The sequence below is a fragment of the Oryctolagus cuniculus genome, chromosome 8, assembly GCF_964237555.1.
Source record: "Oryctolagus cuniculus chromosome 8, mOryCun1.1, whole genome shotgun sequence".
In the NCBI taxonomy this organism is placed as follows: Eukaryota; Metazoa; Chordata; class Mammalia; order Lagomorpha; family Leporidae; genus Oryctolagus; species Oryctolagus cuniculus.
In genome coordinates this window covers 72,021,355-72,047,222 of record NC_091439.1, presented here as the reverse complement: position 1 = coordinate 72,047,222, position 25,868 = coordinate 72,021,355, and the positions used below count along the sequence as shown (strand labels likewise).

Sequence of the window (25,868 nt, the reverse complement as noted above, 5' to 3'; positions counted from 1 at the left end):
GTTTTAAGGTAAAGAAATAGAAATGTTTCATTCAAAACCTCAAGAATGGTTTGTGTTATTAAATAGCATGTTTACCTTTGGTGAGAAGTTAAAGATGACATAGAATCATTAATTTTCTCTTGGATTTATCGGTAATCATTTGTTTGCTTTATTTGTTACACAATGCTTCCATTTCTACATGGATTAATGCTTCATAATTTGTCTTCTCACAATGTGTGGGAAGCACAGATTCACACCAACTCAGAAAAATGGATAAAGGGGAAAAAGAATGGAGCAGAGTACAATTTTGTAGATGCATGATCCTCTGAGTCTGAGCAAATGGCAAGTCAAACAGACTTTTTAAATTTTTTTCTTTTACAATTTTTTCTTCCTCAGACTGCGACTCTTCAGGAATTTTAAGAATTTAACCTTCTTATAACAAATAAAGGAAAAAAGTACTTTTTTAATTCTAAAGGACACTGTAACAGAGGCATACACACCACATGTTTAATTGGTACAAATGCAAGAAAGTCGGAAGGTTTGATTGTTATTTATTTATGTCAGTGTGAAGTCAAGAAATGTGCTTGTTTTCCTCTTAAAAGTATAATTAATCATGGTTATAAGACTTCAGATTTTTGTGGGAGACTATCTGGAGGACCCTAAAATAGACAAACATCAGTTGCAGAATCATGAGTTTTAGGCCCAGGTGGTGTTACCAAAATTTGCAAACCTGCTAATAAGAGTCCCAACAGCTCTCCTGCCCATGAAGCTGCTGCTGCCTAGAGGAACAGTGAACAGAAAATACCCAGCACCTGAAACATACGAACAAATGTAGCCCACACAATGATCTTCCAATAGCTCAACAAGTTTGTGTGTCAATTGCATGTCTCCCCTGAAATGTATTTGGTTCCAAGATAGCTTTATATTTTTTTTTTTTATTTTTTGACAGGCAGAGTTAGAGAGAGAGAGAGAGAGAGAGAGAGAGAGAAAGGGAGAAAGGTCTTCCTTTTCTGTTGCTTTACCCCCGAAACGGCCGCTATGGCCGGCACGCTGCGCCAATCCAAAGCCAGGAGCCAGGTGCCTCCTCCTGCTCTCCCACGCGGGTGCAGGGCCCAAGCACTTGGGCCATCCTCCACTGCCTTCCCGGGCCACAGTAGAGAGCTGGACTGGAAGAGGAGCAACCAGGACAGAACCGGCGCCCCAACTGGGACTAGAACCTGGGGTGCCAGCTCCGCATGAGGAGGATTAACCAAGTGAGCCGCGGCGCCGGCCCCAGATAGCTTTACATAAATGCTGTATGCTGATCTTATACTAAAAATACTCTAGTAATAGCCCTGAAATCTCATTGTCCTTAAGGTTTTTGCTGTTTTTTTTTTTTTCCCAAGTCTTTGCTACTTGGACATCTTCAGCTTTTTCAAACCCGCCAAATAGAGGTGTAAGGTATCATAAGGTCTTCGCCTTTGCGCTTGTTAAACCTGAAAGCAAGGGTAGGGTTGGGCGAGTAAGCCCCACAGGGGGCTCCTTTGAACAAGTTCTCACAGCAGGCAGATGGGAAGGAGCTCAAGGCAAACTGGTGGCTCTGACAGCTACGCCACAGAGGGCGCCTTTGGAAGAATTAACAAGTAATGAAGCTTGGTTCAGGGCATCTGCGAGAATGATGACTCTGGCTAAGGAGATGCCCAGCAGGTGATATATAAAATCACCTGAAAGTCCCAATAAAAGATGGTAATTTCCATATAATAATACTCCAGTGGCAGTACTGAGTACAGCACTGTGGCTGAGAACACAGTTCCTCAGTCAGTCTCTCTTCTGGAGTGGCAAGGCAAGGAGTTCTGTGGACCCACTCCCCAGCAGCAGAAGCCAAGCTACCTGAACTTCAGGAACCAAGCCAAACCAACAACCACCGAGAAATTTAGCATCTTCAGAAATATGTGCAAATCAAATATCTGACATGGTGCTTGCAGTTAGCATATATGTCGCTCCCCCTCTTCGTGGAGGAACGACACAGGACCCTGCGCTGTTCTTTCTGTCTGCTCGGCCCTCCCCGGGTTTGCTGCTGGTTCTTCCCGGGTTGGCTACTATCCCTTCCACCTCCGTGGAAGGGCAGTTCCCCCTGGCCACATTCCCCACTTCCGCAGGGGAGCGGCACACCGCCGGCCGGCTCTCTCGGGGGGCTGCACAGGTGTTCCCTCAGGTGTTCCCCTTAGATGTTCCTGGTGCATGCCGTCTCTCTCCTCCTTTATAGTCCTCCTCTGCCAATCCCAACTCGGCTGCCCACACGCCGAGTATGCTGCTCTCCTCCAATCAGGAGCAAGCCCCACAGTTTATTGGTTGAACTGGAGGCAGCTGTGCAGAAGCTGTTTACTTCTCTCCCAGCGCCATATTGTGGGAGAGCAGATGCATAGAATAAGTCTTAATTCTAGTAACTCAGTCCAGTCCGGGCTGCTCCCCACACATATATAAATAAATAGTACAAATCAGTACTGGGAGGAAAAGAAAGCAATATTGAAAGTGGAAAGATCTGGACAGTTCTCCAAAGATGACAGGCAAATTGCCAATAAGCATAGGAAGTGATGGTGGCCATCACAGAAACGCAAACAAAACCACTAAGAGCCACCACATCTAACCCACTAGGACAGCTACAAAGAAGAGGACAGACTATAACACGCATTGGTAAGGATATTGAGAAACTGGAACCTGTATATATTGCTGATGGGGATTTTAAATGGTACAGCTTTTTCAGATACTGTGGAACAACATGGGTGAAAATTGAAAATTTGCTAAGTATAAGGACTGGTTATAATGGACTACATATTGTACCACCCCATTTATTTGAAATGTCCAGAACAGGCAAGTTTGTGGGGTTAGGATGTAGCTTATTAATTGCCCAGGGTCTAGGATTGATGATGGCTAATGACATTGGGATTTTTTGCAGGATAATGATATTCTAAAACTGACTGGAACAGTGGCTACACCTATCTATGAATGAACTAAAGCCACTGGACTGTACACTTTGGGTGAATTGTAGGGCATGGGGATTCTATCACAATAAGCTATTGAAAAGAAAAAGAAAGAGAGTCTCTGGAAGCAGACCGTCTATGTTGAAGCCCCCAGCTCTGCTACTTGTGAATTTAGCCCGAGTATTTCAACTCCTTTAAGTCTATTTCTTCTTCTGTAAAATGGAGTTGATAATATTATCCACCCTATAGAACTGCTCTGAAAGTTAAAGGAACTAACACTCGCACAGAACAAAGAACTTCCAACAGAGCCTGACACACAGAAAGTGCCGTATACATGTTAGTTATCTGTGCAGAGCACGTTAAGGGAGAAAAATAAATGATGCCTCCGAGTCATGGATATGGCAGTAGGGAAGGCTTGAAAGATAATACTTAAATAAGCTCTGAAAGACAAGAGCAGGAATCATCAAGGTATAGATAAAAGGCAAAAGATCTCTAGCAAGGTAAAGATTATGTACAAAAGTAGGTATTCTATCAAGAATTCAGTCCTCTGGAATAGCTTGAAATATCATCTGAAGTAAATAAACTTGAATACACGAAATTCCAGCTCCTTTAGAAACTCCTCAATGAGAAATTCATTTGTGAATAGGAAGGTAGCACTGCAAAATGTGGGCAATATATGTCAATGTGGCAAAAATACCATTGTTAAAGCCACGATTCAGCCTCAATTTTAAACAAAATGGTACTGGTTTGTGTTCTTGAAACAGAATAATCAGTAGACAAAGCTCTGCATTACATGTGCATTTTGTTCTGTCTCTCTTGTTGATTGTACCCATCTTATGTGAAAGAAAAGGGGAAAATAAGATTTTTATGAACAGACACTTGAGGAAAAATGGCCTATGCAAACGATGTAATTTATAGCAACTCTGGAATGTGTGTTCACTTCAAAGCTGACTGAAGAAAATCATCACGAGAATTGAGGCATGGCAATCTTGACGATTTCTTATTCTCTCACATCACACCCATCTTTGAGATGATAACTGCCACACAGACAACTACGGGTATCAGTATTGCACAAATCAAAATAACAGTGCATGACCCAGCCTTTTTTTTTTTCCCTCCTGGAAGCTGAAACTTGAATTCGTAGATTAAACAATGAATAAATATTGGAGAGGTGTATTATAATGTACTTCTGAAAAATAGATTTACTACTTGTCACTAGAAGTTTAAAAAGAGATGGATGGCATCATTTGCAAATTCAAAGATAGAAAAACAGTAGGGATATTGACTTCCAGACCTTGTATAATATCCTAGCCAAAGTCTCAGGAACTATATTATATCTTACTTTTAGAAAGAAATGTGCCACTGCATCAGAAAGAAAACCTAATGTTAAAGTGACCTTGAAGTTTTAAATTGTCTTTTGGCAATGTAATAGTTTCAGCATAGTCACAACAGAAAGCCAGCTTTGTGTGAGATGCCTCGGTATTGAACATGAGTGTGAATTATAAAACCTGGAGAGATGCTGCTGGAATAGATTTTATGTGTCAGAGTTATAAAAAGAATTAATAAGGAATTAGTAATTATTAAAGCTTATAGATTACATTATCAGCCAACTTAATAGTAAGTTTCATTCTTCGTATTAAGTATTTTAGTATTTTACTGGAGCCCTAAATATGATTTTTTGCATTTTTCTCAAATGACTGATACTGATAGCTATTAAATGAACTTTTCTAAATTACATATGTGCTAAAAAAAATGGAATCCTTGCTTTTCTAATTGTCTCCTAGCTGTGACACCATAACAAGGGCTAGACTAGGCTAAACCACTATAAAACCGAGCAAAGTACGGAAAAATCTTTTGGAATTTGTTCAACAGATGGTGGTAGACTTTGATTCTTAAAGATTGGAAGCAAGTAAATATTCCAAACATTACTCTTGTTTTCTGGCTTTTGGCAGTTGCCATAATGGAGGTACAGAGCTTGTGGACTTCTCTGAGCTGAGAAAATAGAGATGAGGTTATGAGAAGGCTAAGTGGGTTGATGAGTTTGGTGACATAGTCTGGTACCAAGCAGGGTAATGTAGGGGTGAAGAGAATTTTTCCTTTCACCCTCTGAGAGTTGAATATTTGAGTCTATGAAATAAACTAACAATAGATTAGCAGGAGAAAAGGCATTTAAATTTATATCTCCTATCCACACAAGAGCTGCACCAAGATGGTTCAAATAAGAGCCAGGTGGTTGAGGCTTCTTTTTAAATTTTATTTAAAGATTTATTTATTTATTTGAAAGGATGAATTATAGGGAGAAACACACACACACACACACACACGTCTTCCATCCTCTGGTTCACTTCCCAAATGAGATGCCTGTATTGCAGTTGGCAAATGAACCTGCTGTGCCACAATACTGGGCCCAGATGGCTGAAGTTTCAACAATATTCTGAGCTAGGGAAGCATTTTGGGATTTGGGGATTTTGGAGGCTGATGTGGGACAGTGCGTGATGAATTTCTTATGCAGATAAAGTCTTCATGGGCACATGACTTGACTTTCCTGTGATAGGAGTCAGTCTTCTCTGGGTCATGGGAAAGCAAGAAGGAAGTCCATGACAATTGCATTGCTCATGGATGGACTCACTTGGTCAGAGGAGGGAACATATGGGGAAGCCCCCTCCTGCCCTGCAGAGAAAAAAAGGATTAAGGGATTGGGGAATGGGATAAGGACAGGCAGAACTTGGCCCTCCTGTAGTCAAAGGCCCCAGCATGCCAATCCACCATTCTTTGGGGCATCATTTTCTGAGCCCCAAAGCATGCAGGAAAGTACTTGCAGAAATTTGCATAGGGATCATCTTGAGCCTTGGGTGACTACAGACAGAAAAATCTGTAAGCCTGGGCTATGGAGGGCAAGAAATAGAAATTTCCAGAGCTTATACACAATACAGACTTTTCAGAGTTTCACTTTTGAGGAACTTATTGTACTAAGTCTTAAAAAGAATACATGAAGTATCCGTTTGCCTTTGAGTTAGGTAGTAATTAATAGGTATTAGGTGCACACATTTGTATAAAGTAGGATACTCCCCCATACCTTAGTAGTTCAGTGTTTATAACGTTTCTATGACTTCTCCGAAAATCCAGCTTTTTATGAGGAAGAAGCAAGTCCAACTGTCACTCCTGGGCTCCAAGAACACATAAATGTTGTCTCTACCCTGGACGTAAATTAGCATTGGATAAACAGATGCAAAAAAAAAAAAAAAAGAAAAAGAAAAGTCAAAGTTTCTCCTTGTTTACCTTTTAGAAATCTTCCCACTCAGTAGGGAAAAGCAATCTTAAAATTACAGTAATTAGACATCAGTTGAGAAAAGAAAACAAGTTTGACAAAACCTTGTATGCTTTTCCAGTCCCTCTCAAAAGGCCATGGAGTCTTAATGGCGGCCTTACCAATGAGAGAGCTGGTTCCCAAGTGAAACAAGAGCTTTCAAAGTTGCAGTAAGAAATTTTGACCAATAGGGGACTATTTATCAAAGCACTATTCATTGCACTTAAAGATCCTCTAGGGTAGCCCAAAATGAGAAGATACCTCTAAAAAGTGCCCGTCTTGGGAATAGTTTGCCCAAATGTCAGCTTCTGGAAGTTGTGTGTGCTCTTAAATTCAGCTCCCTCTGGGAAAGTGGGAGGCAGTCAAGGGGAGAACCACCATACTGCATGATGGAAGTTCCGGAAATGGAAAAGTTGGCCAAGGAAAGAGCGGCAAATGCATACTTGTTCAGAATTCACCCCTTGGGTTTTTTAATGATCAGTGGAAATACAAAGAGGGTTGGGTTTGAGGTGTTGTTTCACAGCATCTCCATGTAAACTGCCTGGCAACTATTTTAACCTGGAAGCAGGAAGCCCATTCTGCTTGAAACTGAATCTGTGATTCCTCCATGCTTAAAAATCTGTCAGTGAAGAATTTCAGGTTCTCTAGGTGATGAAAGTTAGCATGGAGAAGTGAAGTTTACATTTTTAGGGCTTTTTTTTTTTCTTTTGGAGGATAGCAATTTTTGTTTGGTTTTTGTTTTCAACCATTGTAGCATGCTTTTTGAATTGAGAGAATGAAATGTTCACACTAAAATGTTCCCATTGATTCTTATGCGAGGAATATACTCTATAGTTCAATTAAAAATATACCAAGCTGCTGTGTTGTTGGAGCCAAATGTAATCTCCAAGACTGTGGTCAATAAAGCATTCAAGAGAATGAAGAATTGAGGCTGAATGATCTGAGGTCTACTGGGGAATAAAGAAGCAACTGATTAGCATTTGAAAGCAAGGTCTTTTACTTTTTTAAAAGTCAAGGAGAATAAAAAAATGATCACCTATCAAGAACAAAGGGTTTGAAAAATCTCCCACTTTTGTTTTATGAGTCCTTTGAAAATTTTAAGAATGACCTTTAGCCATCAGCTCCAAGAACTCAGATGCGTTTCCATACCTGTAATATCACATCTGAGGGTTTTTCCAGAGTATACAACGTAAGAATAAATAGGAGAAATGCCATTTTTAAAATCACTCTTAAGTAACATTTGCTTCATCCAATGTAAGATTTAATAGGTGGGGTAAGTATTAGCACCAGTGTTAGGCTAAGCATTCAAGTGTATTGTGCTTTAAAAATAGCAATGGGAAAAAATCATACATGGTTATATTTTCTAGTAAATTATAATCTTCCTCTAATTTCTCAACATGTGTCTCTATAATTCAATACTGTAGAAATAGCCACATTCCTTCTGATAAGAGTATGTATAGAGGTCATTTTATGTGCCTTATTAATTAATTGTCTAGTAGTGCTCATCTATATGCTTTTCTTTTGTGAGCCCTAGAATACTGCTTCTGTAGCTTTAAGCTCAGGCTTCCCCACATACTTTTTGGAAATCCCTACAGATTTGTTTCTTGCTTTTAAATATCAGCACCTTTCTCCTTCCTACTCTTCTGTTTCTGCCCTCTATGCAGGAGATCTTCTCTTTTAAGTTTCCCACTGTGCTTCATAATAGAATCAAAAGAAAAAGGTACATCCTTCAGACAGCATTTGGCTCACTAGAAATAGAAAACCTGTCACCTTATTCTTAAAACCTTAGATCAGCCAGACCAGTGGCCGGGATAGTAGTTTCTACAAAGGGTACAGAGTAGGGTTAGTGAAATTATTATGGATCTTGCTCCCTCCAGATCTTCTTTTAGGAAAGAGATTATCCTTGTTCAGAAAAATGCCTTGACATCATTGCCGAGGCAAACTGTTCCTTGCTCATTTAAGTAGGAATGATTGGGGGCCTGTGAATTAACGGATGATAGTTCAACAGGAGGAAGGACAAGGTTTACGTAAGCACACAAGGGAGGAGTCACTCAATGAGTAGCTTGCTGAGTACTCAGAAGGGGTTGGTTAGGATTTCAATGAGTAATCTGTCTCCTTCCTGGAATTAGTACTCAACTCCCTTGGAGAAGGGTAAGGTGAGGTGTATTTTGGGAGATGTGCTGCTTTAGTAAGACAAAGATCAGATAAGATTTCAAATGCTTTTGTCTTAAAATAACTCTTATTCCTGGGCCCGGTGCTGTAGCATAGTGTGTAATGCCAGTGCCTGTAGTGCTGGCATCCTATATGGGTGCCGGTTGGAGTCCCAGCTCTCTGCTATGGCTTGGGACAGCAGAATAAGATGGCACAGGTCTTTAGTCCCCTGCATCTGCCTGGGAGACCCACAGGAAGCTCCTGGCTCCTGGCTTTGGATGGGCGCACCTCCAGCCATTGTAGCCATCTGGGGAGTGAACCTGAGGATGGAAGACACCTCTCTCTCTCTCTGCCTATGCCTCTGTGTAACTCTGCCTTTCAAATAAATCAATCTTAAAAAAAAAAAAAAAAGCCTTATTCCCAAACTGTGATTCCTTCTATCTGCTAAGGTTTAAGTGTGATTTGAAGAAAATATAGTTTTACTTTAGAGATGAAAAAGGAATTTTGAAGTATATTAAAGAGAGCAAGAAAGATATTTGATGTCATTATGCTTTAAAGACTAGCCTACATTTTATCATTCCTATTAGCCGTGTAGTTACTGTACCATACCTTTCCTCAGATACACACAAATGTAAAATCAAAATTCTAGACAGCAAGAGATCTCTGATGTAAGAGGATTTATTGATTTATTAAATACTAGCCACAAAGAATAGACTGGTCCTGGGACAAGTTCTCTAAGCTGCCAACTACAAGGCTAGGTAGCAGTTGGAAAGATTTCCAACAGATCTAAAAAACTATGGGATTTTACAATGAAACTTTGTGGGGAAGAAAACATGAATTGCTTGCAGTGATCCAGCATTGGGCTATAAATTAGACAAGCAGGACATTGCAAAGCAGGCAGGGTTGTGGGGTGGGATAGACTCTTAAGAGGCACTATTGCTTCTGGATTGCTGGGGTTGTGAGCAGAATGCATGGTACCTTGAAGGTTGTCGTCCTGGGGTTCTGAGTCAGGTTTCAACATATGCTTAGGAAGGTGAAGCCCTGAGTATTCCTGTTGCTGTTGTTGCTTATGGGTTGACCCAAAGCTGTTAGCTGCATAGCTTCTCTTATCTACTTCTTCATGCTCTTTCTTGGCCAATAACTAAATTTAGGCGACTTCAGTATTTTTCTCTTATTTCATATTTATCCATTTGCTGATGAAATTAATGGTTTTAGCATTACATATCACTAGATTCAAATTTCAGTCTTTCTTTCTAGCTGTGTAACTGCTACCAAATTATCAGGCCCTCATTGTTTGACGCTGGATAGCTAGTCCACCAGAGATGAGAGTTGGCAAAGGGAAAGGATTTATTTCAAGAGCGACAGTCTTGGCAAAAGAGAGATCTCTGGATCCAGAATGTGTTCTTTTCTGCCAAACAAGACAGCAAAAACGATTTTTAAATGGACGGAGTAGCTGCAGTGTGAGGTTAGGAAAAACAAAACAAAACAGCAAACAATGAGTCCAGTCAATTAATAGTTAGATTTTCAGGCTTTGTTCTGATGATCATCTGGGAAACCCAGGGCACCAGCCAGCTGGAGGCTCCTTGATGTGGAGCTTAGCATCAGTCAGGTGATGGCTGCAGACTTTCACCTCAGCTGGGTGTAAGGTCTGCCATCCCACTCAGCTCCTTTCAGTAGCCTCCTGAAATTCTTCTGCAAATACTATGACTCACACGACTACTATGGGTAATTCACTATATTAGTAGTTGTTTGTTAGTTAGAAGATGAAAAGAAAGGAAGGGGAAGATGCCTTTACTAAGTTTACGTAACCTCAATAACATTATTTCTCTACTCTATCATCAAATCTCAGTTCAGGCCGGCGCCCTGGCTCAATAGGCTAATCCTCCGCCTGCAGCGGCGGCACCCTGGATTCTAGTCCCGGTCGGGGCGCCAGATTCTGTCCCAGTTGCCCCTCTTCCAGGCCAGCTCTCTGCTGTGGCCAGGGAGTGCAGTGGAGGATGGCCCAAGTGCTTGGGCCTTGCACCCCATGGGAGACCGGGAGAAGCACCTGGCTCCTGCCTTCGGATCAGCGCGGTGCACCGGCCGCGGTGGCCATTGGAGGGTGAACCAACGGCAAAGGAAGACCTTTCTCTCTGTCTCTCTCTCTCACTGTCCACTCTGCCTGTCAAAAAAATAAAAATAAAAATAAATTTAAAAAAAATTAAAAAACAAATCTCAGTTCATTCATAAAATAACAATGATGCCACCAGAGAATTCTAAGACATAAACAAGGTAGTAAATGTAAAGGAATGAGTATGATAACAATGAAAAGTTTTTGTTATATTTTATGTACACCTTCCTTTAGCCTGAAAACACATTGAATGTAAAAAATACTCTTTGAATCTCTTTGATTCTACTTCTTTTCCCATTAAAGAATCTCAGACTCATAAATTCTGTCTCCCCTTTTTCACTTATTTCTCTCCTCACACAACTGAAAGTGGCTCCTGTTGTCTTTATCCCAAGTGACTTTGTTTTATTTCTAACCCTAGCCTCTCCCTAATCCTGCAGATTCATTTATCCACAGGGTTATTTTAAAAAATATTCTACACTCAACAATGAAAACTTAGAAAATGTAGAAAACAAAAAAAATCACAAAAAAGTATTCATTATTCCTCCATTAATAAATCACTTGCCTGTCACTTCCTAGCTAAACTGAGTTCCCTTTTCTATAAATAAAAATGTTAACATAGCCACAAAATCATAGTAGTAACAGGCATAAATATATAAGAAGTATTCGTGAAGTGCCCAGCAAACATTAAGTCATACATGGATGTCTGAACATTTTCGAAATTTTAAGTATGCACACACAGTGGACAATTTTGCACATATTCTTTCCATTATATTTGGCAATATATGCATGACTTTTAAAATGTAAATAGACTTTGTATAATGGATGTGATCAATAGTTTTTCAGACACTTAATGATTTTTACAGTTACCTCAAATATTCATTAATTTATCCAGGCTTGTATATGATTCTCAGTATTAAAACTACACTGGACATTTTTATTTCTCATTCACTAAACTATGCTGAAATGCAAATAAAATATTTTTAAGGTGATATTTTGAATCTATCACACAACTAAAAAATAAATCAATCCTAAACTCAAAAAGGCAATTCTCAGTTTAAAAGACAAAATGACCAGTAGCTCAACTCCAAGCAGCTGGCCATGTTGCAAAACACTGTGATTTATGATTCAATGGGCTGTGTTTTAGTATGTCATACAGACTTGTAAAAATGAATCCCTAATTGTTGGGCATTTAGGAGGTTTTCAGTTTCTCCCTAGACAACTTTTGTAATGAACCTGCTTTTAGATAAATATGTATGCTCACTTATGATTACTTCTTTAGATGTAAAATTTTATGAAATATGAAAATTTGCAGGCATTGCTTTCCTACTGTGAATGTTTTAAAAATCCAATTTTTAAAATTGGTTCTCTCCCATGATAACCAGGATAGGACCAAATCAAAGTCAAGAGCCTAGAACTGAATTTGGGTTTCCCATTTAGGTAATAGGGATCCAAATACCTGAGCTGTATCCCATCCTAGCTAAGACTCAAACCTGTCACTTTAGGGACTGGCGCCATGGAGCACTAGGTTAATCCTCCACCTGCGGCACCAGCATCCCATATGGGTGCTGGGTTCTAGTCCTGGTTGCTCCTCTTCCAGTCCAGCTCTCTACTGTGGCCTGTGAGAGCAGTGGAGGATGGCCCAAGTGCTTGGGCCCCTGCACCCACATGGAAGACTGGGAAGACACACTTGGCTCCTGGCTTCGGATTGGCGCAGCTCCGGCAGTTGCAGCCACTTGGGGAGTGAACCAAACAGAAGGAAGACCTCTCTCTCTGTCTGTCTCTCTCATCGTCTGTAATTCTGCCTGTAAATAAATAAATAAATAAATAAAACCTGTCACTCTGATATGGGATTTGTGCATCCCAAGCAGCAATTACACACCAACCCCTATGTATTTTTTTTTCCTGGCAAAATCTTATGACTTAATTCATACAACAAGTGTATAAGAAAGACTACTTGCTCATATCCTGATGATAAGCATTAACATCCCTTTTCATCCTTGCCAATCTAATAAGTAATCAGTACAATAAAATTCTTTTTTAAATTTGTATTCAAGTATATAAGAAAGATTACTTCCTCACATACTGCTGATAAGCATTAACATCCCTTTTCATCCTGAACTTTGTTCTTTTTAAATGTTAACTTTAAAGATTATGATGATTTTAATGATTTTTACTTCTTCTAATAAATATGATTTCACTTTTCAGTGATTATGAATCATAATTATGCAAGGATAAGAAAGAAAGTACATATATTCACACTTCTAATACATTCTAATTGCTGCAGCTTTTTATAAATATTTTCTTTGATTTTATATTGAACATTCACCTTGAGGCTTGAGGACTTTAGTCCGTTGAAAGCTTTGGTTCCTCTAATGGAACTGTCATGATATGTTCTCCAAATAAAAAGCATTCAAGGAGAGTCTAAGAAACCCACATTTTTCCAAAGACAGATTCTTCCCCCACTCCATCAGCACCACATGATTTCCCATTAAAGATTTTTGACCACATGTCCAATATATCAGGAAAACCTATCTGTTCCTCCTTCTAAAAGTACCTAAAAAAGCAGGTGTCTGGCATGGCATTTTAAGTCACCACTTGGGACACCCTCATCCCACATCGGAGTACGTGGTTTGAGTCATAGCTATTCTGCTTCCAATCCAGCTGCCTGCTAATGCACACCCTGGGAGACAGCAGATGAAATCTCAAGTAGTTGAATCCCTGCCAACCATGTAGGAAATCCTGATGGAATCCCAGACTCTTGGCTTCAGCCTGGCCCATTCCCAGTTATGCTGGCATTTGAAGAATGAGTGAGCAGGTGCAAAATATCTGTCCTTCTTTCAAATAAAATGAAGAGTAAAAACTACATTTATTAAAAAAGTACCCAGAATCTTAATACGTGGCATCAAATCAATTTTACTACCAAATCAGGATCAACTCCTGAGTTACAGCAGAAGACTTCCAATGGCTCTCTTAGCATCTTCCTTTGCCCCTTTGAGCCTGTTGTCAATGGTAACTGTCAGCTGTTTAGTGAACTATTAAAACATCACAAGTCCCTTATTTGCTCCCCCAGAGCCCTCTGGCTTCACATCCCAGTAGCCTTCCACCTTGCTTAAAATAACAGCTACCGTCATCCCAATGGCCTGAAGCCTCATGGAGCTCTACCTGCTGCAAGCCCATTGCCTTTCAGATATCTCTCACTGTCTGACCCTAACTCCCTCAGTTCCAGCCACACTAGGGTCTCTCTTGTCTCTGAGACAGACAAGTCAGAGAGACTCTTACCTGACATATTTGCATCCACTCTGCTCTGTCTTGGATGTTCTGTTTATTGAGTCTTTTGCTAATTGAAGGTTTAACCTATACCTACTCCTCATTTTCACGGTTAATTTTTCTTTACATCAATTACCACTATCTGACGTAACACATATATATATTAATTTTAATTATCATTTCTACGTAATGTAGGCTCAGAAGAATGATGTTTATTATTTGTTTTGTTCACTGTTGTAGTCTTAGTGTGTGCCTGACATAACATTTTTGAATGAAAAAATATCTAGTTTCTGCTTTTTGTTATATTATTTTGCATCAAAATAAAACTAGTTCTAAAATATTTTAATTACATGTGTCTTTTCTTTCTAATACTTAATGGATTTTTGCTACATTCCAATATTTAATTAGTTTCAGTTTACATTCATTAAATGCTTTGATATTCTTAAAGAATAAGTATTATAAGCTTCAGATGATATTAACCCTATTGTTACTAACTGTATTTTAAGAGGAATGTAACTTTATCAGAGAGTTTGTAAACTTCATCAACTATTTGAAGTCAGTATTGGCAAGATCTTCTTTTAAGTATTTTATGGTCTTCTAATGTTTGATGCAGCCAATGACTCCATATACTGCCATATTCTGAATCTCATAACGTGCTCTTGACAGCTTTCCTTGAGATAACTCTACTCAAAAGTAATTTGTACCCAGTAAGCTTTTAGCACATATCTATGGAAATGAATCTTGCATATGATTCTGCACTTGTCTTTTGCAACAAAAAATGGATACATCTAGAGACTGGTATGCTTAGTGAGGTAAACCAGACCCAAAAAGACAAGTACCATATTTTCTCTGATTTGTGGTAGCTAATATGTAAAAAAGAATTTGATGTTTATGAATGAAACTGTAATCCTGGTAGACAGGAGCCAGAAACTTCTTCTAGGTCTCCCACATGGGAGCAGGGACCCAAGGACTTGGGCCATCATCTACTGCTTTCCCAGGCCACAGCAGAGAGCTGGATCAGAAGAGAAGCAGCCCAGACTCGTACTGGCGCCCATATGGGATGCCGGCGCTTCAGGCCAGGGCGTCAACCCGCTGCACCACAGTGCTGGCCCCTGTTGAACTCTTTATTTAGTGGAGCATTGAACCTGTGACTAAAGTAAATTAAAAAATCTTACTGCGAACATTTTTTAAAAAAGGAAATATGATTCATTATATTCTTAGAATTACATCTATGAACTACATGAAATTGTTATTGTTATATGAATAAATCAGTAAGAAATTCACAAAGTGATTCACTTAAATTTTAAATTTAGTAATATAATGAAAACTTGAACCAAACAAACCAAAATTTTTCATAGTGCTTATACTCAGAATGCAATCTCAGAATGTGGTATTTCTCAGTTTACATATGCTGATCATATGGTTCCCAAAAACCTTATGATTTTTATGTATTGTCAGTGCATGCTAGGGAAAACCAATCGATAAGAACTCATATCTGGGATTCTAGGTAACTGTTTTTCTCAGTCACAGAATCCTCTAATTATTTCAGATTATCAAGAAAAAAAATCCTTTTTGTTTGTTTCACCCACTCTCCATTTAGCTGCTATGTCACTAGAGTATTACCATTTGATTATTTGAAAGTAATATCTAAATTCAAACATTTAAAAAATAAAACACTTTTCATTTCTGATAGCCTTAACATATTCAATTTAAAGTATGTTTTCTTTGAAATTGTTTTATACTATAAATCTAAAATATTTAAGATGTGTGTTTAGAAAGTGAAGATAACTAGATATTTTTATTTACTTCTATAATTTAGAATCACCTGGTTGAAATCCAAGTTTAGCGGCATGCCTTCCAAACATTTGCTTTTTATGAAATATTCCGTGAAAAGTTTCTACAAATATATTCACTGCATTTCCCTGAGATCTGTTTTTCTGCACCCCTTCATCACACCTGATTGTTTCTTCTTCTCCACTTGTTCCTTATGTTGACTTTTTCATCTTAGTGTCGTGCAATTTCTTTAATAACAAATACTATACCTTCAGCCTTTAAAATTGGAGAAATTTATATTTACTAAATAAAAAAGGAAAAAAAGATAATATGAAACCAAACTATGAAATAATACAGAGAAAACAAAGTCAGCAAGCTATAATCCAAAAGTTGTACTTTCTAAATTTATATTTATTAAATAAAATTTATATTTATAAACAAAAAAATAAAATTGGAAAAATTTCTAATACTTATATACAACTTATAATGAGGTTTTAACAAGGAGAACAGTGGTCATTAATTCTTCATAAATAGAAGTAGAAGGTGTAGTCCCTAAGCAAAATACAAGCTCACACCCTGCTTAAAGACAGCCCTTGTAATCTTCAGCCAGGAGCATGTTTTATGCAAAAAGCATTTCAAACAGGTTATTATGAAATATACACGTTCTCTCATTAATGTCTTTGAGCTGTGTGTGTGTGAGCAGAATTATAAGGGGTTTCCAGCGACTCATTTCTAGTTTGGGCTACCCTGGCATTCTGTGAAGTTGTGGATATTCAGACTTCTAAATAGGTCTCAATAAAGCCTTGGCAGAAGAGCTTGAAGCTTGTACCCATCAAAAATATCAGCTGCGTTTCTCAAACAATATTACATAGTTATTAAAATAAGAGAATTAACTGCAAAATTTGCAAGTTACAAACAGTGTTGTAAATCAACGAGGCAATTAGCATGAGATTTTTTAAGTGACTGAATACAAATTCAGAATTATGAAGTCATTATCTAATAACCCAACAAGTGATGTGAATAAATCCTTGCTAATATGAAAATTATCAACCACTGAAACACCCTTCCCGACAAGCAGGTCTATGGATCCTCATGCTAACGCACTGAGATTGATAAACCGCGGACTTTCTGTGAAAGCTGTTTATGGCATTGCTGAGGCCTGTGTTTAGAGAATCTGTCATGCAAATGATCAGCAAATGGTAATCTGCACTTGTTTTCATGTAATAGGCAGACAGGTCTGCACCAACTTAGATTCAAGTTCTATTAATACTCTTTGAAACTAATTGCTGGAAAATGAATTTTAATGGCAGGATTTTATTCTTTTTTTCTCTCCTGTCCCTGTAGAAGACTAAAGCCATCTACTTAACTTTATTTTTTTAAAAGATTTATTTATTTATTTGAAAGTCAGAGTTACACAGAGAGAGGAGAGGCAGAGAGAGAGAAAGGTCTTCCATCTGCTGGTTCACTCCCCAGATGGGCGCAAAGGCTGGAGCTGTGCTGATCCAAAGCCAGGAGCTTCTTCTGGGTCTTCCACGTGGATGCAGGGGTCCAAGGACTTAGGCCATCTTCTACTGCTTTCCCAGGCCATAGCAGAGAGCTGGACAGGAAGTGGAGCAGCCAGGTCTCGAACCGGTGCCCATATGGGATGCCGGCACTTCAGGCCACGGCATTAACCCACTGTACCCCAGCGCCAGCCCCGCCATCTACTTAACTTTGAACATATGTTTTATTTATTTATTTATTTATTTTTAACAGGCAGAGTGGACAGTGAGAGAGACAGAGAGAAAGGTCTTCCTTTGCCGTTGGTTCACCCTCCAATGGCCGCCGCGGCCGGCACGCTGTGGCCGGCACACAGCGCTGATCTGATGGCAGGAGCCAGGTACTTATCTGGTCTCCCATGGGGTGCAGGGCCCAAGTACTTGGGCCATCCTCCACTGTACTCCCTGGCCACAGCAGAGAGCTGGCCTGGAAGAGGGGCAACCGGGACAGAATCCGGCGCCCCGACTGGGACTAGAACCTGGTGTGCCGGCACCCCAAGGCAGAGGATTAGCCTAGTGAGCCATGACGCCGACACTGAACATATGTTTTAAATAGGCACAGGCCATAATCTCCTGTGACCTATGTTGCAAAAGACCCCTAATCCCCTTTCTAACCACATTCCATTTTACACTCTACTCTCAAAGTCACCTTCTCATTATCCTAGGCCCTTCCTCCACAAAAGCCCCATTTCTCTGTCGAATAACAAAGCAAACACTTTCGTATGGCCTCAATACCCTCTGTTATCTTGTCCCAGTTAATATGTTTGTGTTTATACAGTGTTAGTACACATACAAAAAAGCCATATACAATTGATTAATGAATAAAGCAACATGCAGCTAACCACTCTCCAGAACAAATTAGCAGATCATTGTCACCACTGGAGCAGCCTTCCAGCCATTCACTCCCCTGCACCTCAGAGCTAGCCATTCAGAGGTGATCCCTTCTTGATTTTCTCCACCTAGATGTGCATTCTGAAACATCCTAATTTTACCTGTTCTTGAGTGCCATATACATAGAATCAGACTCTGTTGCCTTTCAGTATTACATTCTTCACTCAAATCATTGTTTTAAAAATGCATTCATGCCACTGTTTCACTCTAGTTTCTACAGTTTCAGTCATTTAGTATTCAATTGCACTTGTATACCAAAATATGTTTATCTGTTCAGTGTTGAAGGACATTTGGATTTTTAAATTACTTCAAAATTTGGCCTCTTACTAACAATGTTGCTATAATATCCTTGGACATATATTTTGTTGTGCCCCAAATTCTCTAGTACTACCCAAGTGGTGGAATTACTAGGACATAGCTATGCAGATATTCATTACAACATATTTACATAATACACAAAAACAGTGTTAAGTCACAGAGGGGTATCTTCAGAGGCTACTACGTACATGAAAATGTTTTCCAAAATGGCTGCATCGGATTTCAACATCTTCATAAGTGACTCATAGCTCTTGTTTCTCCGTATGCTTAGGATTCTCAGAAGATCTCTCCTTCTGTTTCTCCTCTATGTGTTCCTGCTTTGGGATTTCCAATCTTTTTGTTGATTCTTGGTACACCATGTTTTTTCATTCTACCAAACTGCAAGTTGCTATTTTCTTAATCTCCTTCTAATCTGTTTGTAAGCGCTCACAAAATTCTTCACTATGATCATTGTGTCTCTAATTCTCAAATATCATTTTGGTTCTTTTTCAACTCTAATGACATCTTTCATAGTTTCCAGTTTCCTGCTAGGTAAAAATGAATTTAATACAGTAAAAATAATTTTCATAATTTAAAAATTCTCATATTTGAATACTTGTTCTTTCTTCTGTCACATATGAAGTGTTATTTACTTTCAGTTGGTATCTTTGGTTGTTATTTTGGTCTCTAGGAAGCTATCTTAAGAAAGAATATGAGGTCTAAAATGAAGATGTTTTCCCCTGGAGAGAATTTCCTTCTTCTATCAGGCATCTAGAGTCTCCAGCAGTCTAGTATCGCCTAAAATTGTGTTGAGATGTGTGGTTGATCACACATTGGACTTTGATTGTTGATTGTCCTCTTGGACTAAATTTAAGCCATGGGTTGAAAAGCTGGGGTTCAGAGAGGTAAAGATGAAGTAAAATAAATTATGATGCTTCCTTTTGTAACTCATTGTGTGACTCTGAGATGAAATTTGTAGGTCCTAACTTTTCTCATCTAGTAAAACTGTATATTGCTGGCAACACTCCAAATTGTGATTTTCCTTTTTTTTTTCCAGTTTCCATTATATTTTTTGTTGTGCTACCATCAGTTATTGTGTGCACTGCTTATTGTTTTACTTTATGTTATTAAATTGAGTACTCCTTCCCCACTACTAGGTTATAATGACTTTGAGAGTGGTGCGCATGACTTTTTTTAACCACATTTCTCACTATATTGAGTGGAGTTCCCTGGTGCAGCCATGGGTCAATGGAAGTTAAATGGATAAGTCAATGAGTAAATAAGTTTGGCAATAAATACATAGATAAAAGTGATTGAACTAAGCTTAGCATTGCCAGAGATGAAACAAGTATCTTTGTTACATTTCCTAAAGCGTCAGTATAATTTCTGTTGCTGTGTTTACCTGTGTGATATATTGGCTGATTGTCCTCATAGAGAACAACTTGGCCTGAGATAAAATTTATGAATAGTGATCCAAATCTGTAATAGAACTAAAAAATAAAGCTTGAAAAACATTGATCCAGATGAGGAATGATAGGATGTAATAAAGGTTTATTTAGGACATAAAATTTAACGTCACGTTCATCAATAATTCATCAACTCTCTTTAAAAGAATCTGTAGTATAATCATTTCTATTCTGAACCTTTAATCAATTCTAGGTGACATTGTGAGGAGATTTTGATGAGAGACCAGTAAAAGGGATCTATCTGCCTAGGGATTTATTTATTAAAAGAATTAAAATTATTTCTAGGAAGAAATTTAGCATATTAAGGAAATGTAACAGTATTTTAACAATTGCTCTAAAGCTATTTGAGTAAAAAATGACTAGAAATTAGTAGTAGTTAATGTGAGTGTACACTGGGATACTATTTTTTCCATGTTTATTGTTTAACTTTGCAATGTAATTAAGTCCTTAATTTTTAAGCATCACCTACCTCAGAGGGGTGATTAAATTATTGCTACACTTAACAGATTTGATAGATTTTTGAAGGTTTTGAAAATAAAGAATATTTATGGCCTAAACTATTGGTAGGAGAGCCAAATAAGATCTTTCATGAATCTTCTTTCAATTGATTTACCAATTGATATATGTTTAAAAATCTAGAAGTGAATGACTTGCATATAAAGAAATATTCATGCTTTCTGTTGCCACTGTTTACAACATGGTAATGTTGTAACATATAATGGTCAGGGCTTTTTACAACATGATACAGCCATACAAAGCACTATTGATTATAGAACTTATTGATCTTATTTACATGTACCCCGATTTTTATCTTTATTTTGGAATTATCTTAATTCCTTCTGATTATAATGACCACAAGACCTATTTCAGAATATTTATATATTATATAGTCAATGGCTAGGATATATGTATTATGCAACCAAATAGAAAGTAACAGATTTAACCAACTATAAGTTTCAATACACACCCTAACATATCTAAGTAAGTGGAATTATCAATATGTTGTATTTTACTTACAATATTAAATATTCACTTGAATTTTCACTTCTCACTCATGTAGAGTGCTTTTAAAGATTTATTTGAAAAGCAGAGGTAGGGAGAGGGAGAGATAGGGGGAGAGGGAGAGGGAAGATCTTCCATCAGTCAATTCACTCCCTAAGTGGATATAATGGCCAGGGCTAGGCTAGGAAAAGCCAGGAGTCCAGAACTCCATCCAGGTCTTCCACATGCAGGCAGGGGCTCAAGCAATCTGTGCCATCCTCTGCTGTCTTCCCAGGCAGATTAGCATGAAGCAGAACAAGAAGTGGAGCATCCTGGATTCAAATCAGTGCTCATATGGGATGTATCACCGGTAGAGGCTTAACACACTTCACCACAATGCCAGCCTCTATGATGTCATTTAAATTAAACAAATTAATCAGTATTATGACATATTTTGGTTCGATCTAAAATCTTATCTATTGATCTAGCAATCTATCAATATTTATTAGCATAAAATACTATTCTAATAGGAAAAAAATCAGAAGGTTGACAAAAAACATTGGAATTTCTTCCCTCCTTACATTTTAGAACCCTAGAATGTCAGTTTGAGTCTGGTACAGCATTTCACATGTCAGGGACATGCATTTTTATCTTGATTCTCTACTACCTATACTTTCAGATAGTTACCAGAGCACTAGCCATTTTATGTTCATTCTAGCTGACAAGTAATAGCACAAGAAATGTTGCACAAACCACCCTGTTTATATCACATTGACCAGAAATAATCACAGGTTCTTACTTTGCCTCGAGGAAGAAAAAAATGGACTTGGACTTTACACTCAGTATGCTAAAAATGAACATATAATTAAAGCAGAGAATCTGCTAATGAGAGGCCATTAGGAGTAATCTACTCTATGTAATTGTCTCTTTACTGATTTGTTTTTCTCTAAGGTAACAAATACACAGTTAAACAAAAATAATTTTGTTAAAAAAAGTTTACAAATCCAAGACCTAACCAATATTACAAACACCCCAATATCAACATAGTTGTAGCTGAGCTTCAAACTTCGTACTGGTTTTCTGAGTATCCGAAGTGAAAAGGGATACTGCAATAATTAGTTACATTATTTTCATCATTTTATAAAAAGGCTTTGCTAAAGAAAAATTAAGATTTTTGGCCCTGAGCAACTCAACAATTTATCTTATGGTAATTTTTAGAGAAAAAGCTGAGTGCTAGGGTGGCTAATATTTCTATAGCAGGGGCAGTGATTCTAAAAGTCACTTTCTTAGTGTATTTTAGTAAAAGCCAAAAGCAAAGTATTATTTTACATCTCAATGAAGGTTATTTTGTGAGTCCCTAAGGGAAAATGATTCAAAAAGAAAATCTTTGGGTGTTTTGGCTTAGACTCCAGGAAAGAGCTTAACCTGCTCAGAGGGTCGAATGGAATGTCTACACTGTGCATGGTTCTCTGTAAATATTGCTATTGCTCAAAGGTTTCTGAACAAGTTGTGGAAATTAAAGAGTAGATCATCTAATTTCCTGTGGCCTGCCAGCGTGTTTCAAACCAACTGAACTCTCAACACTGGGACTTCTGAAAACTAAAAGGGGCTTATTTGCTAGCTCAAAGAAGACAAAAATGAGAAAAGATCAAAGAGGTGGCAGTAGAAACCAATTTCATAAATATACTAAATTAGACAGTTTATCCAAAACATAATTTTTCTCAAAGCCATAGTAGAGAAGCTATTTTTGCAATGAAATGTGTGTTTAAAATCAGATTCATAAATTACTTGGCAAATAACTCCTAGTAAAGGTGAAGTTAAAATTTTTAGCTAAATTATAATTTGTTACATTTTTTAGCTTTTCATAGTTATATGTAGATGATATCTGTTAAAATATTCTGTACTTTTAAACATGTAGACAATAAATGTCAGCTAACAGATCAATCAATCCATAATTTCACGAATATAATTGTATTTTTGATGAATCTTAGATTGGTCCCTAGCTGGCAAGGAACATGATCTCATGGCCCCTAATATTTATAGTCATTTTCAGCCCGTTTTTTTATATGACAATAATTAAATGAGATGACAAGAAATTTGGTGATAAAACATTGTTCAATAATACATTAACAATGCATAAATTATATTCCTAATTCTCTCAAGGTGTTAATTTTTAGACTTTGTTAATAAAACTCAAAAAATTCACCTTTCCTCTTAAAGAACAATATTTACTGACATCAAGATTTCTTTTATTTCCGTGTAGGAAGAACCTTTCGTAATGGTCTCTGAAAATGTCTTGGGCAAGCCGAAGAAATACCAGGGCTTCTCCATTGATGTTTTGGATGCCTTATCTAACTACCTGGGTTTTAACTATGAAATATATGTTGCACCGGATCACAAGTATGGAAGCCCACAAGAAGATGGGACATGGAATGGCTTGGTTGGAGAGCTAGTCTTTAAGGTAAGCATTATTTGTCTTGTAATACAGGTCCAACTATGTGACATCTGTGAGCTAACTGCAATTGAAATAACTACAATCTCACTCAATACCACCGTATAAACTTCATGGAGAAAAAAGATAACAAAGACAGCTTTACAAATATTTCCTTTATTTCTTTCCTTTGCCTCATGTATACCCCAAACACTTTTCAGTATATAGTATATAAGGGCCTGATATAATTTACAAACACAATGAGTACCATTGTTTCTTTATTGACATTTTTAAAGTATTTATTTGAAAGAGTTCAGAGGAAAGGCAGAGAGAGATCAATCTTCCATCTGCTGGTTCGCTCCCCAGATGGCAGCAACAGTCAGGTCTGGGCCAGGCTGAAGCCAATAGTTAGGAGCTTCATCCAGGTCTTCTATGTGAGTGCAGTGGCTTGAGGACTTGCACCATCCTCTGCTGCATTCCCAGGCACATTCGCAGGGAGCTGGATCAGAAGCGGAGCAGCCAGGACTCAAGCCAGCACCTACATGGGATGCCAACACTGCAGGTGGTAGATTTACTCACTATGCCACGTGACAGCCCTAGAAAGGTTATTTTTAAACAAGAAACCCTGACCACTTAGAAACTAAACATTGAGTTTTGGTATCTAAGCAAGCAAGATCTACACTTATATTTTTCTCCTTGTTTTCACTTCTCAAAAATGTGTTTAAACATTTCTATTCATTTAGTTCTGTTAGTGTCTTCTTCAATGTTTGAAAACTGTCGTTAAATGCATACATATTTATAATTCTTGTCCTGATAAATTATTAAATAATTGGATTTGAATTTATAATTTACTCTTGGACTTACATATGTCCTATATTTTGCCTCCATTCTTTCTTGTCTTGCTTTTTTCTGAGGGTGCTAATGAAGCATATTTCAATTCTTTATTTCTACTGCTATCTTTATAAACTATAACTTTCACATTCTTTCTAAAGTCAATATCATACACTTCATGTTTAAAAGCATAATAAACTTGGAGCAATATGAAACAGCCATTCTATCATGTGTGCTAGTGCTGTCACATTTTATTAAGCATAAAACATCAATATTTGTTAACTCTGAAAGGGACAAAAAGCAAAAAGAGGGAGAGAGAGAGACACACTCTCATCTACCATTTCTGGGGTTCTTTATTCCTTTCACAGATCTGAGTTCCTATCTTGTATCATGTACCTTTAACCTGGAAATTTTTCTTTAGAATGGTTTGTAGTACAAGCCTATACATGGCAAATGCTTATTTAAAATGTCTTCATTAACCCTCAGTTAATACTATTCTTGCTAGATATCAGTTTTGTTTTTAATGTTTTCAACTTGGGATTCTATCATCATTTACTATGTATTGTCTCTGATGAGAAGTTAACCATCATCTGCTCCCTTTTCCTTAGGGATGGTATCATTTTCTAAATGGAGATAGTTGTGTTAAACTCCTCTTTATTTCTGACATTCAGAAGTATAATTACGATATGCCTAGCTATGCTTTTCTTTGTCTTTGCCCTATTGAGAGTTTACTGAGCTTCAAAGATACGTTAAATTCAATAAGTGTCTGCAACTGTTTCTTTACATATTACCTTCATACTTTTCCCTTTCTAAGTTTGGAGAACATTCATATTAGACTACTAAATGCTACCTCTGTTTCACATAACCTTGCTTATTCTATTTAAATATTTGTATTCTGTCACTTTCAGATACAGTAATTTACTTTGATCGGCATTCAGTCTTTCTGATTCTTTTGCCATGCCCAGGTTTCTAATTGCATTGAATGATTTTTTTTTTCATTCTAGGTAGCTTTTTCAGTTTTAGACTTTGAATTCTTCTTATAGTTTCTGCTCATCTTTTTTTTAATATGTCCTCAGTAACATTTATACTAGTTTTTTAAACTCCTTGTTAAAATTTCAACAGCTCTGTCATCTCAGGATAAGCTTATGTTGAATACTTTTCTATTAACCATAATCAGTTCCTAGTTCTGGTTGTATTTGGTGGCACGTGGATGTTGTGTTTGATGCATTATTGACACTTGTGATTACCTCTCTAGAATTGCATGCCCATATTCTTTTAGAGGATTTGTTTTTGTTCAGATGGGCAGTTAAATTACTATCTGTCCAATCCAAATTTGTGGAGGTTTGGTTTTACATGTTGTTAAGACAGGCCTAGTTGATTTTACTTCAGTTCTTAAGGCAAATCCCTTAGTGTTTTTAGTATCTTCTGGGGTTCCTGTAGAAAGTCTGTGGTTCTCCTCAGGGCTTCTGATGAACAGATGCAAAACTCAGTCTCTCCTTCCCCTTTCATAGGCAAAGCTGTAATCTTTTGTTTGACTCTTGGAGCCACCTAGCTGTTGTTTGCTACCGCTTTTATCAGAATCTCCCCCATTCCTGGCCAGGTCAGGAGTGAGCCAGGGATTTGTGCAAAATTTATACACTGACTTGAGGCCCCTGTGGCCACCCTGGATACCTCAAACTCCATCCTAGAGCTGTCCCCACTCAATGGCACCTGAATTGATTTGGGGTCCTCAATGGATAAGTCATGTAAGAGCAGGTGTCACCCAAGGCGGTTACTGGTTTTAAGGGCTGACTATTCTACAGTTGCTGATTTTTGTTGGACGTTGGTGGTGACCTAAGCCAGACCTGTTTTAGTAGTATATAGGAGAAGAAATCAGATCATCAAAG

The 25,868-nt window shown here is 37.9% G+C and overlaps 1 protein-coding gene across 4 annotated transcripts in view; it reads left to right on the top strand.

Moving 5' to 3' along the window:
* GRID2 (glutamate ionotropic receptor delta type subunit 2) overlaps positions 1-25,868 on the top strand; it is a 1,616,513-nt gene that overhangs the window by 1,196,803 nt on the left and 393,842 nt on the right. For all 4 annotated transcript variants that reach the window (XM_051819556.2, XM_051819557.2, XM_002716957.5 and 1 more), the window contains one exon: positions 22,984-23,181. In XM_051819556.2, coding sequence (XP_051675516.1) covers positions 22,984-23,181 — 198 coding nt within the window. The remainder of the gene's footprint in view (positions 1-22,983; positions 23,182-25,868) is intronic.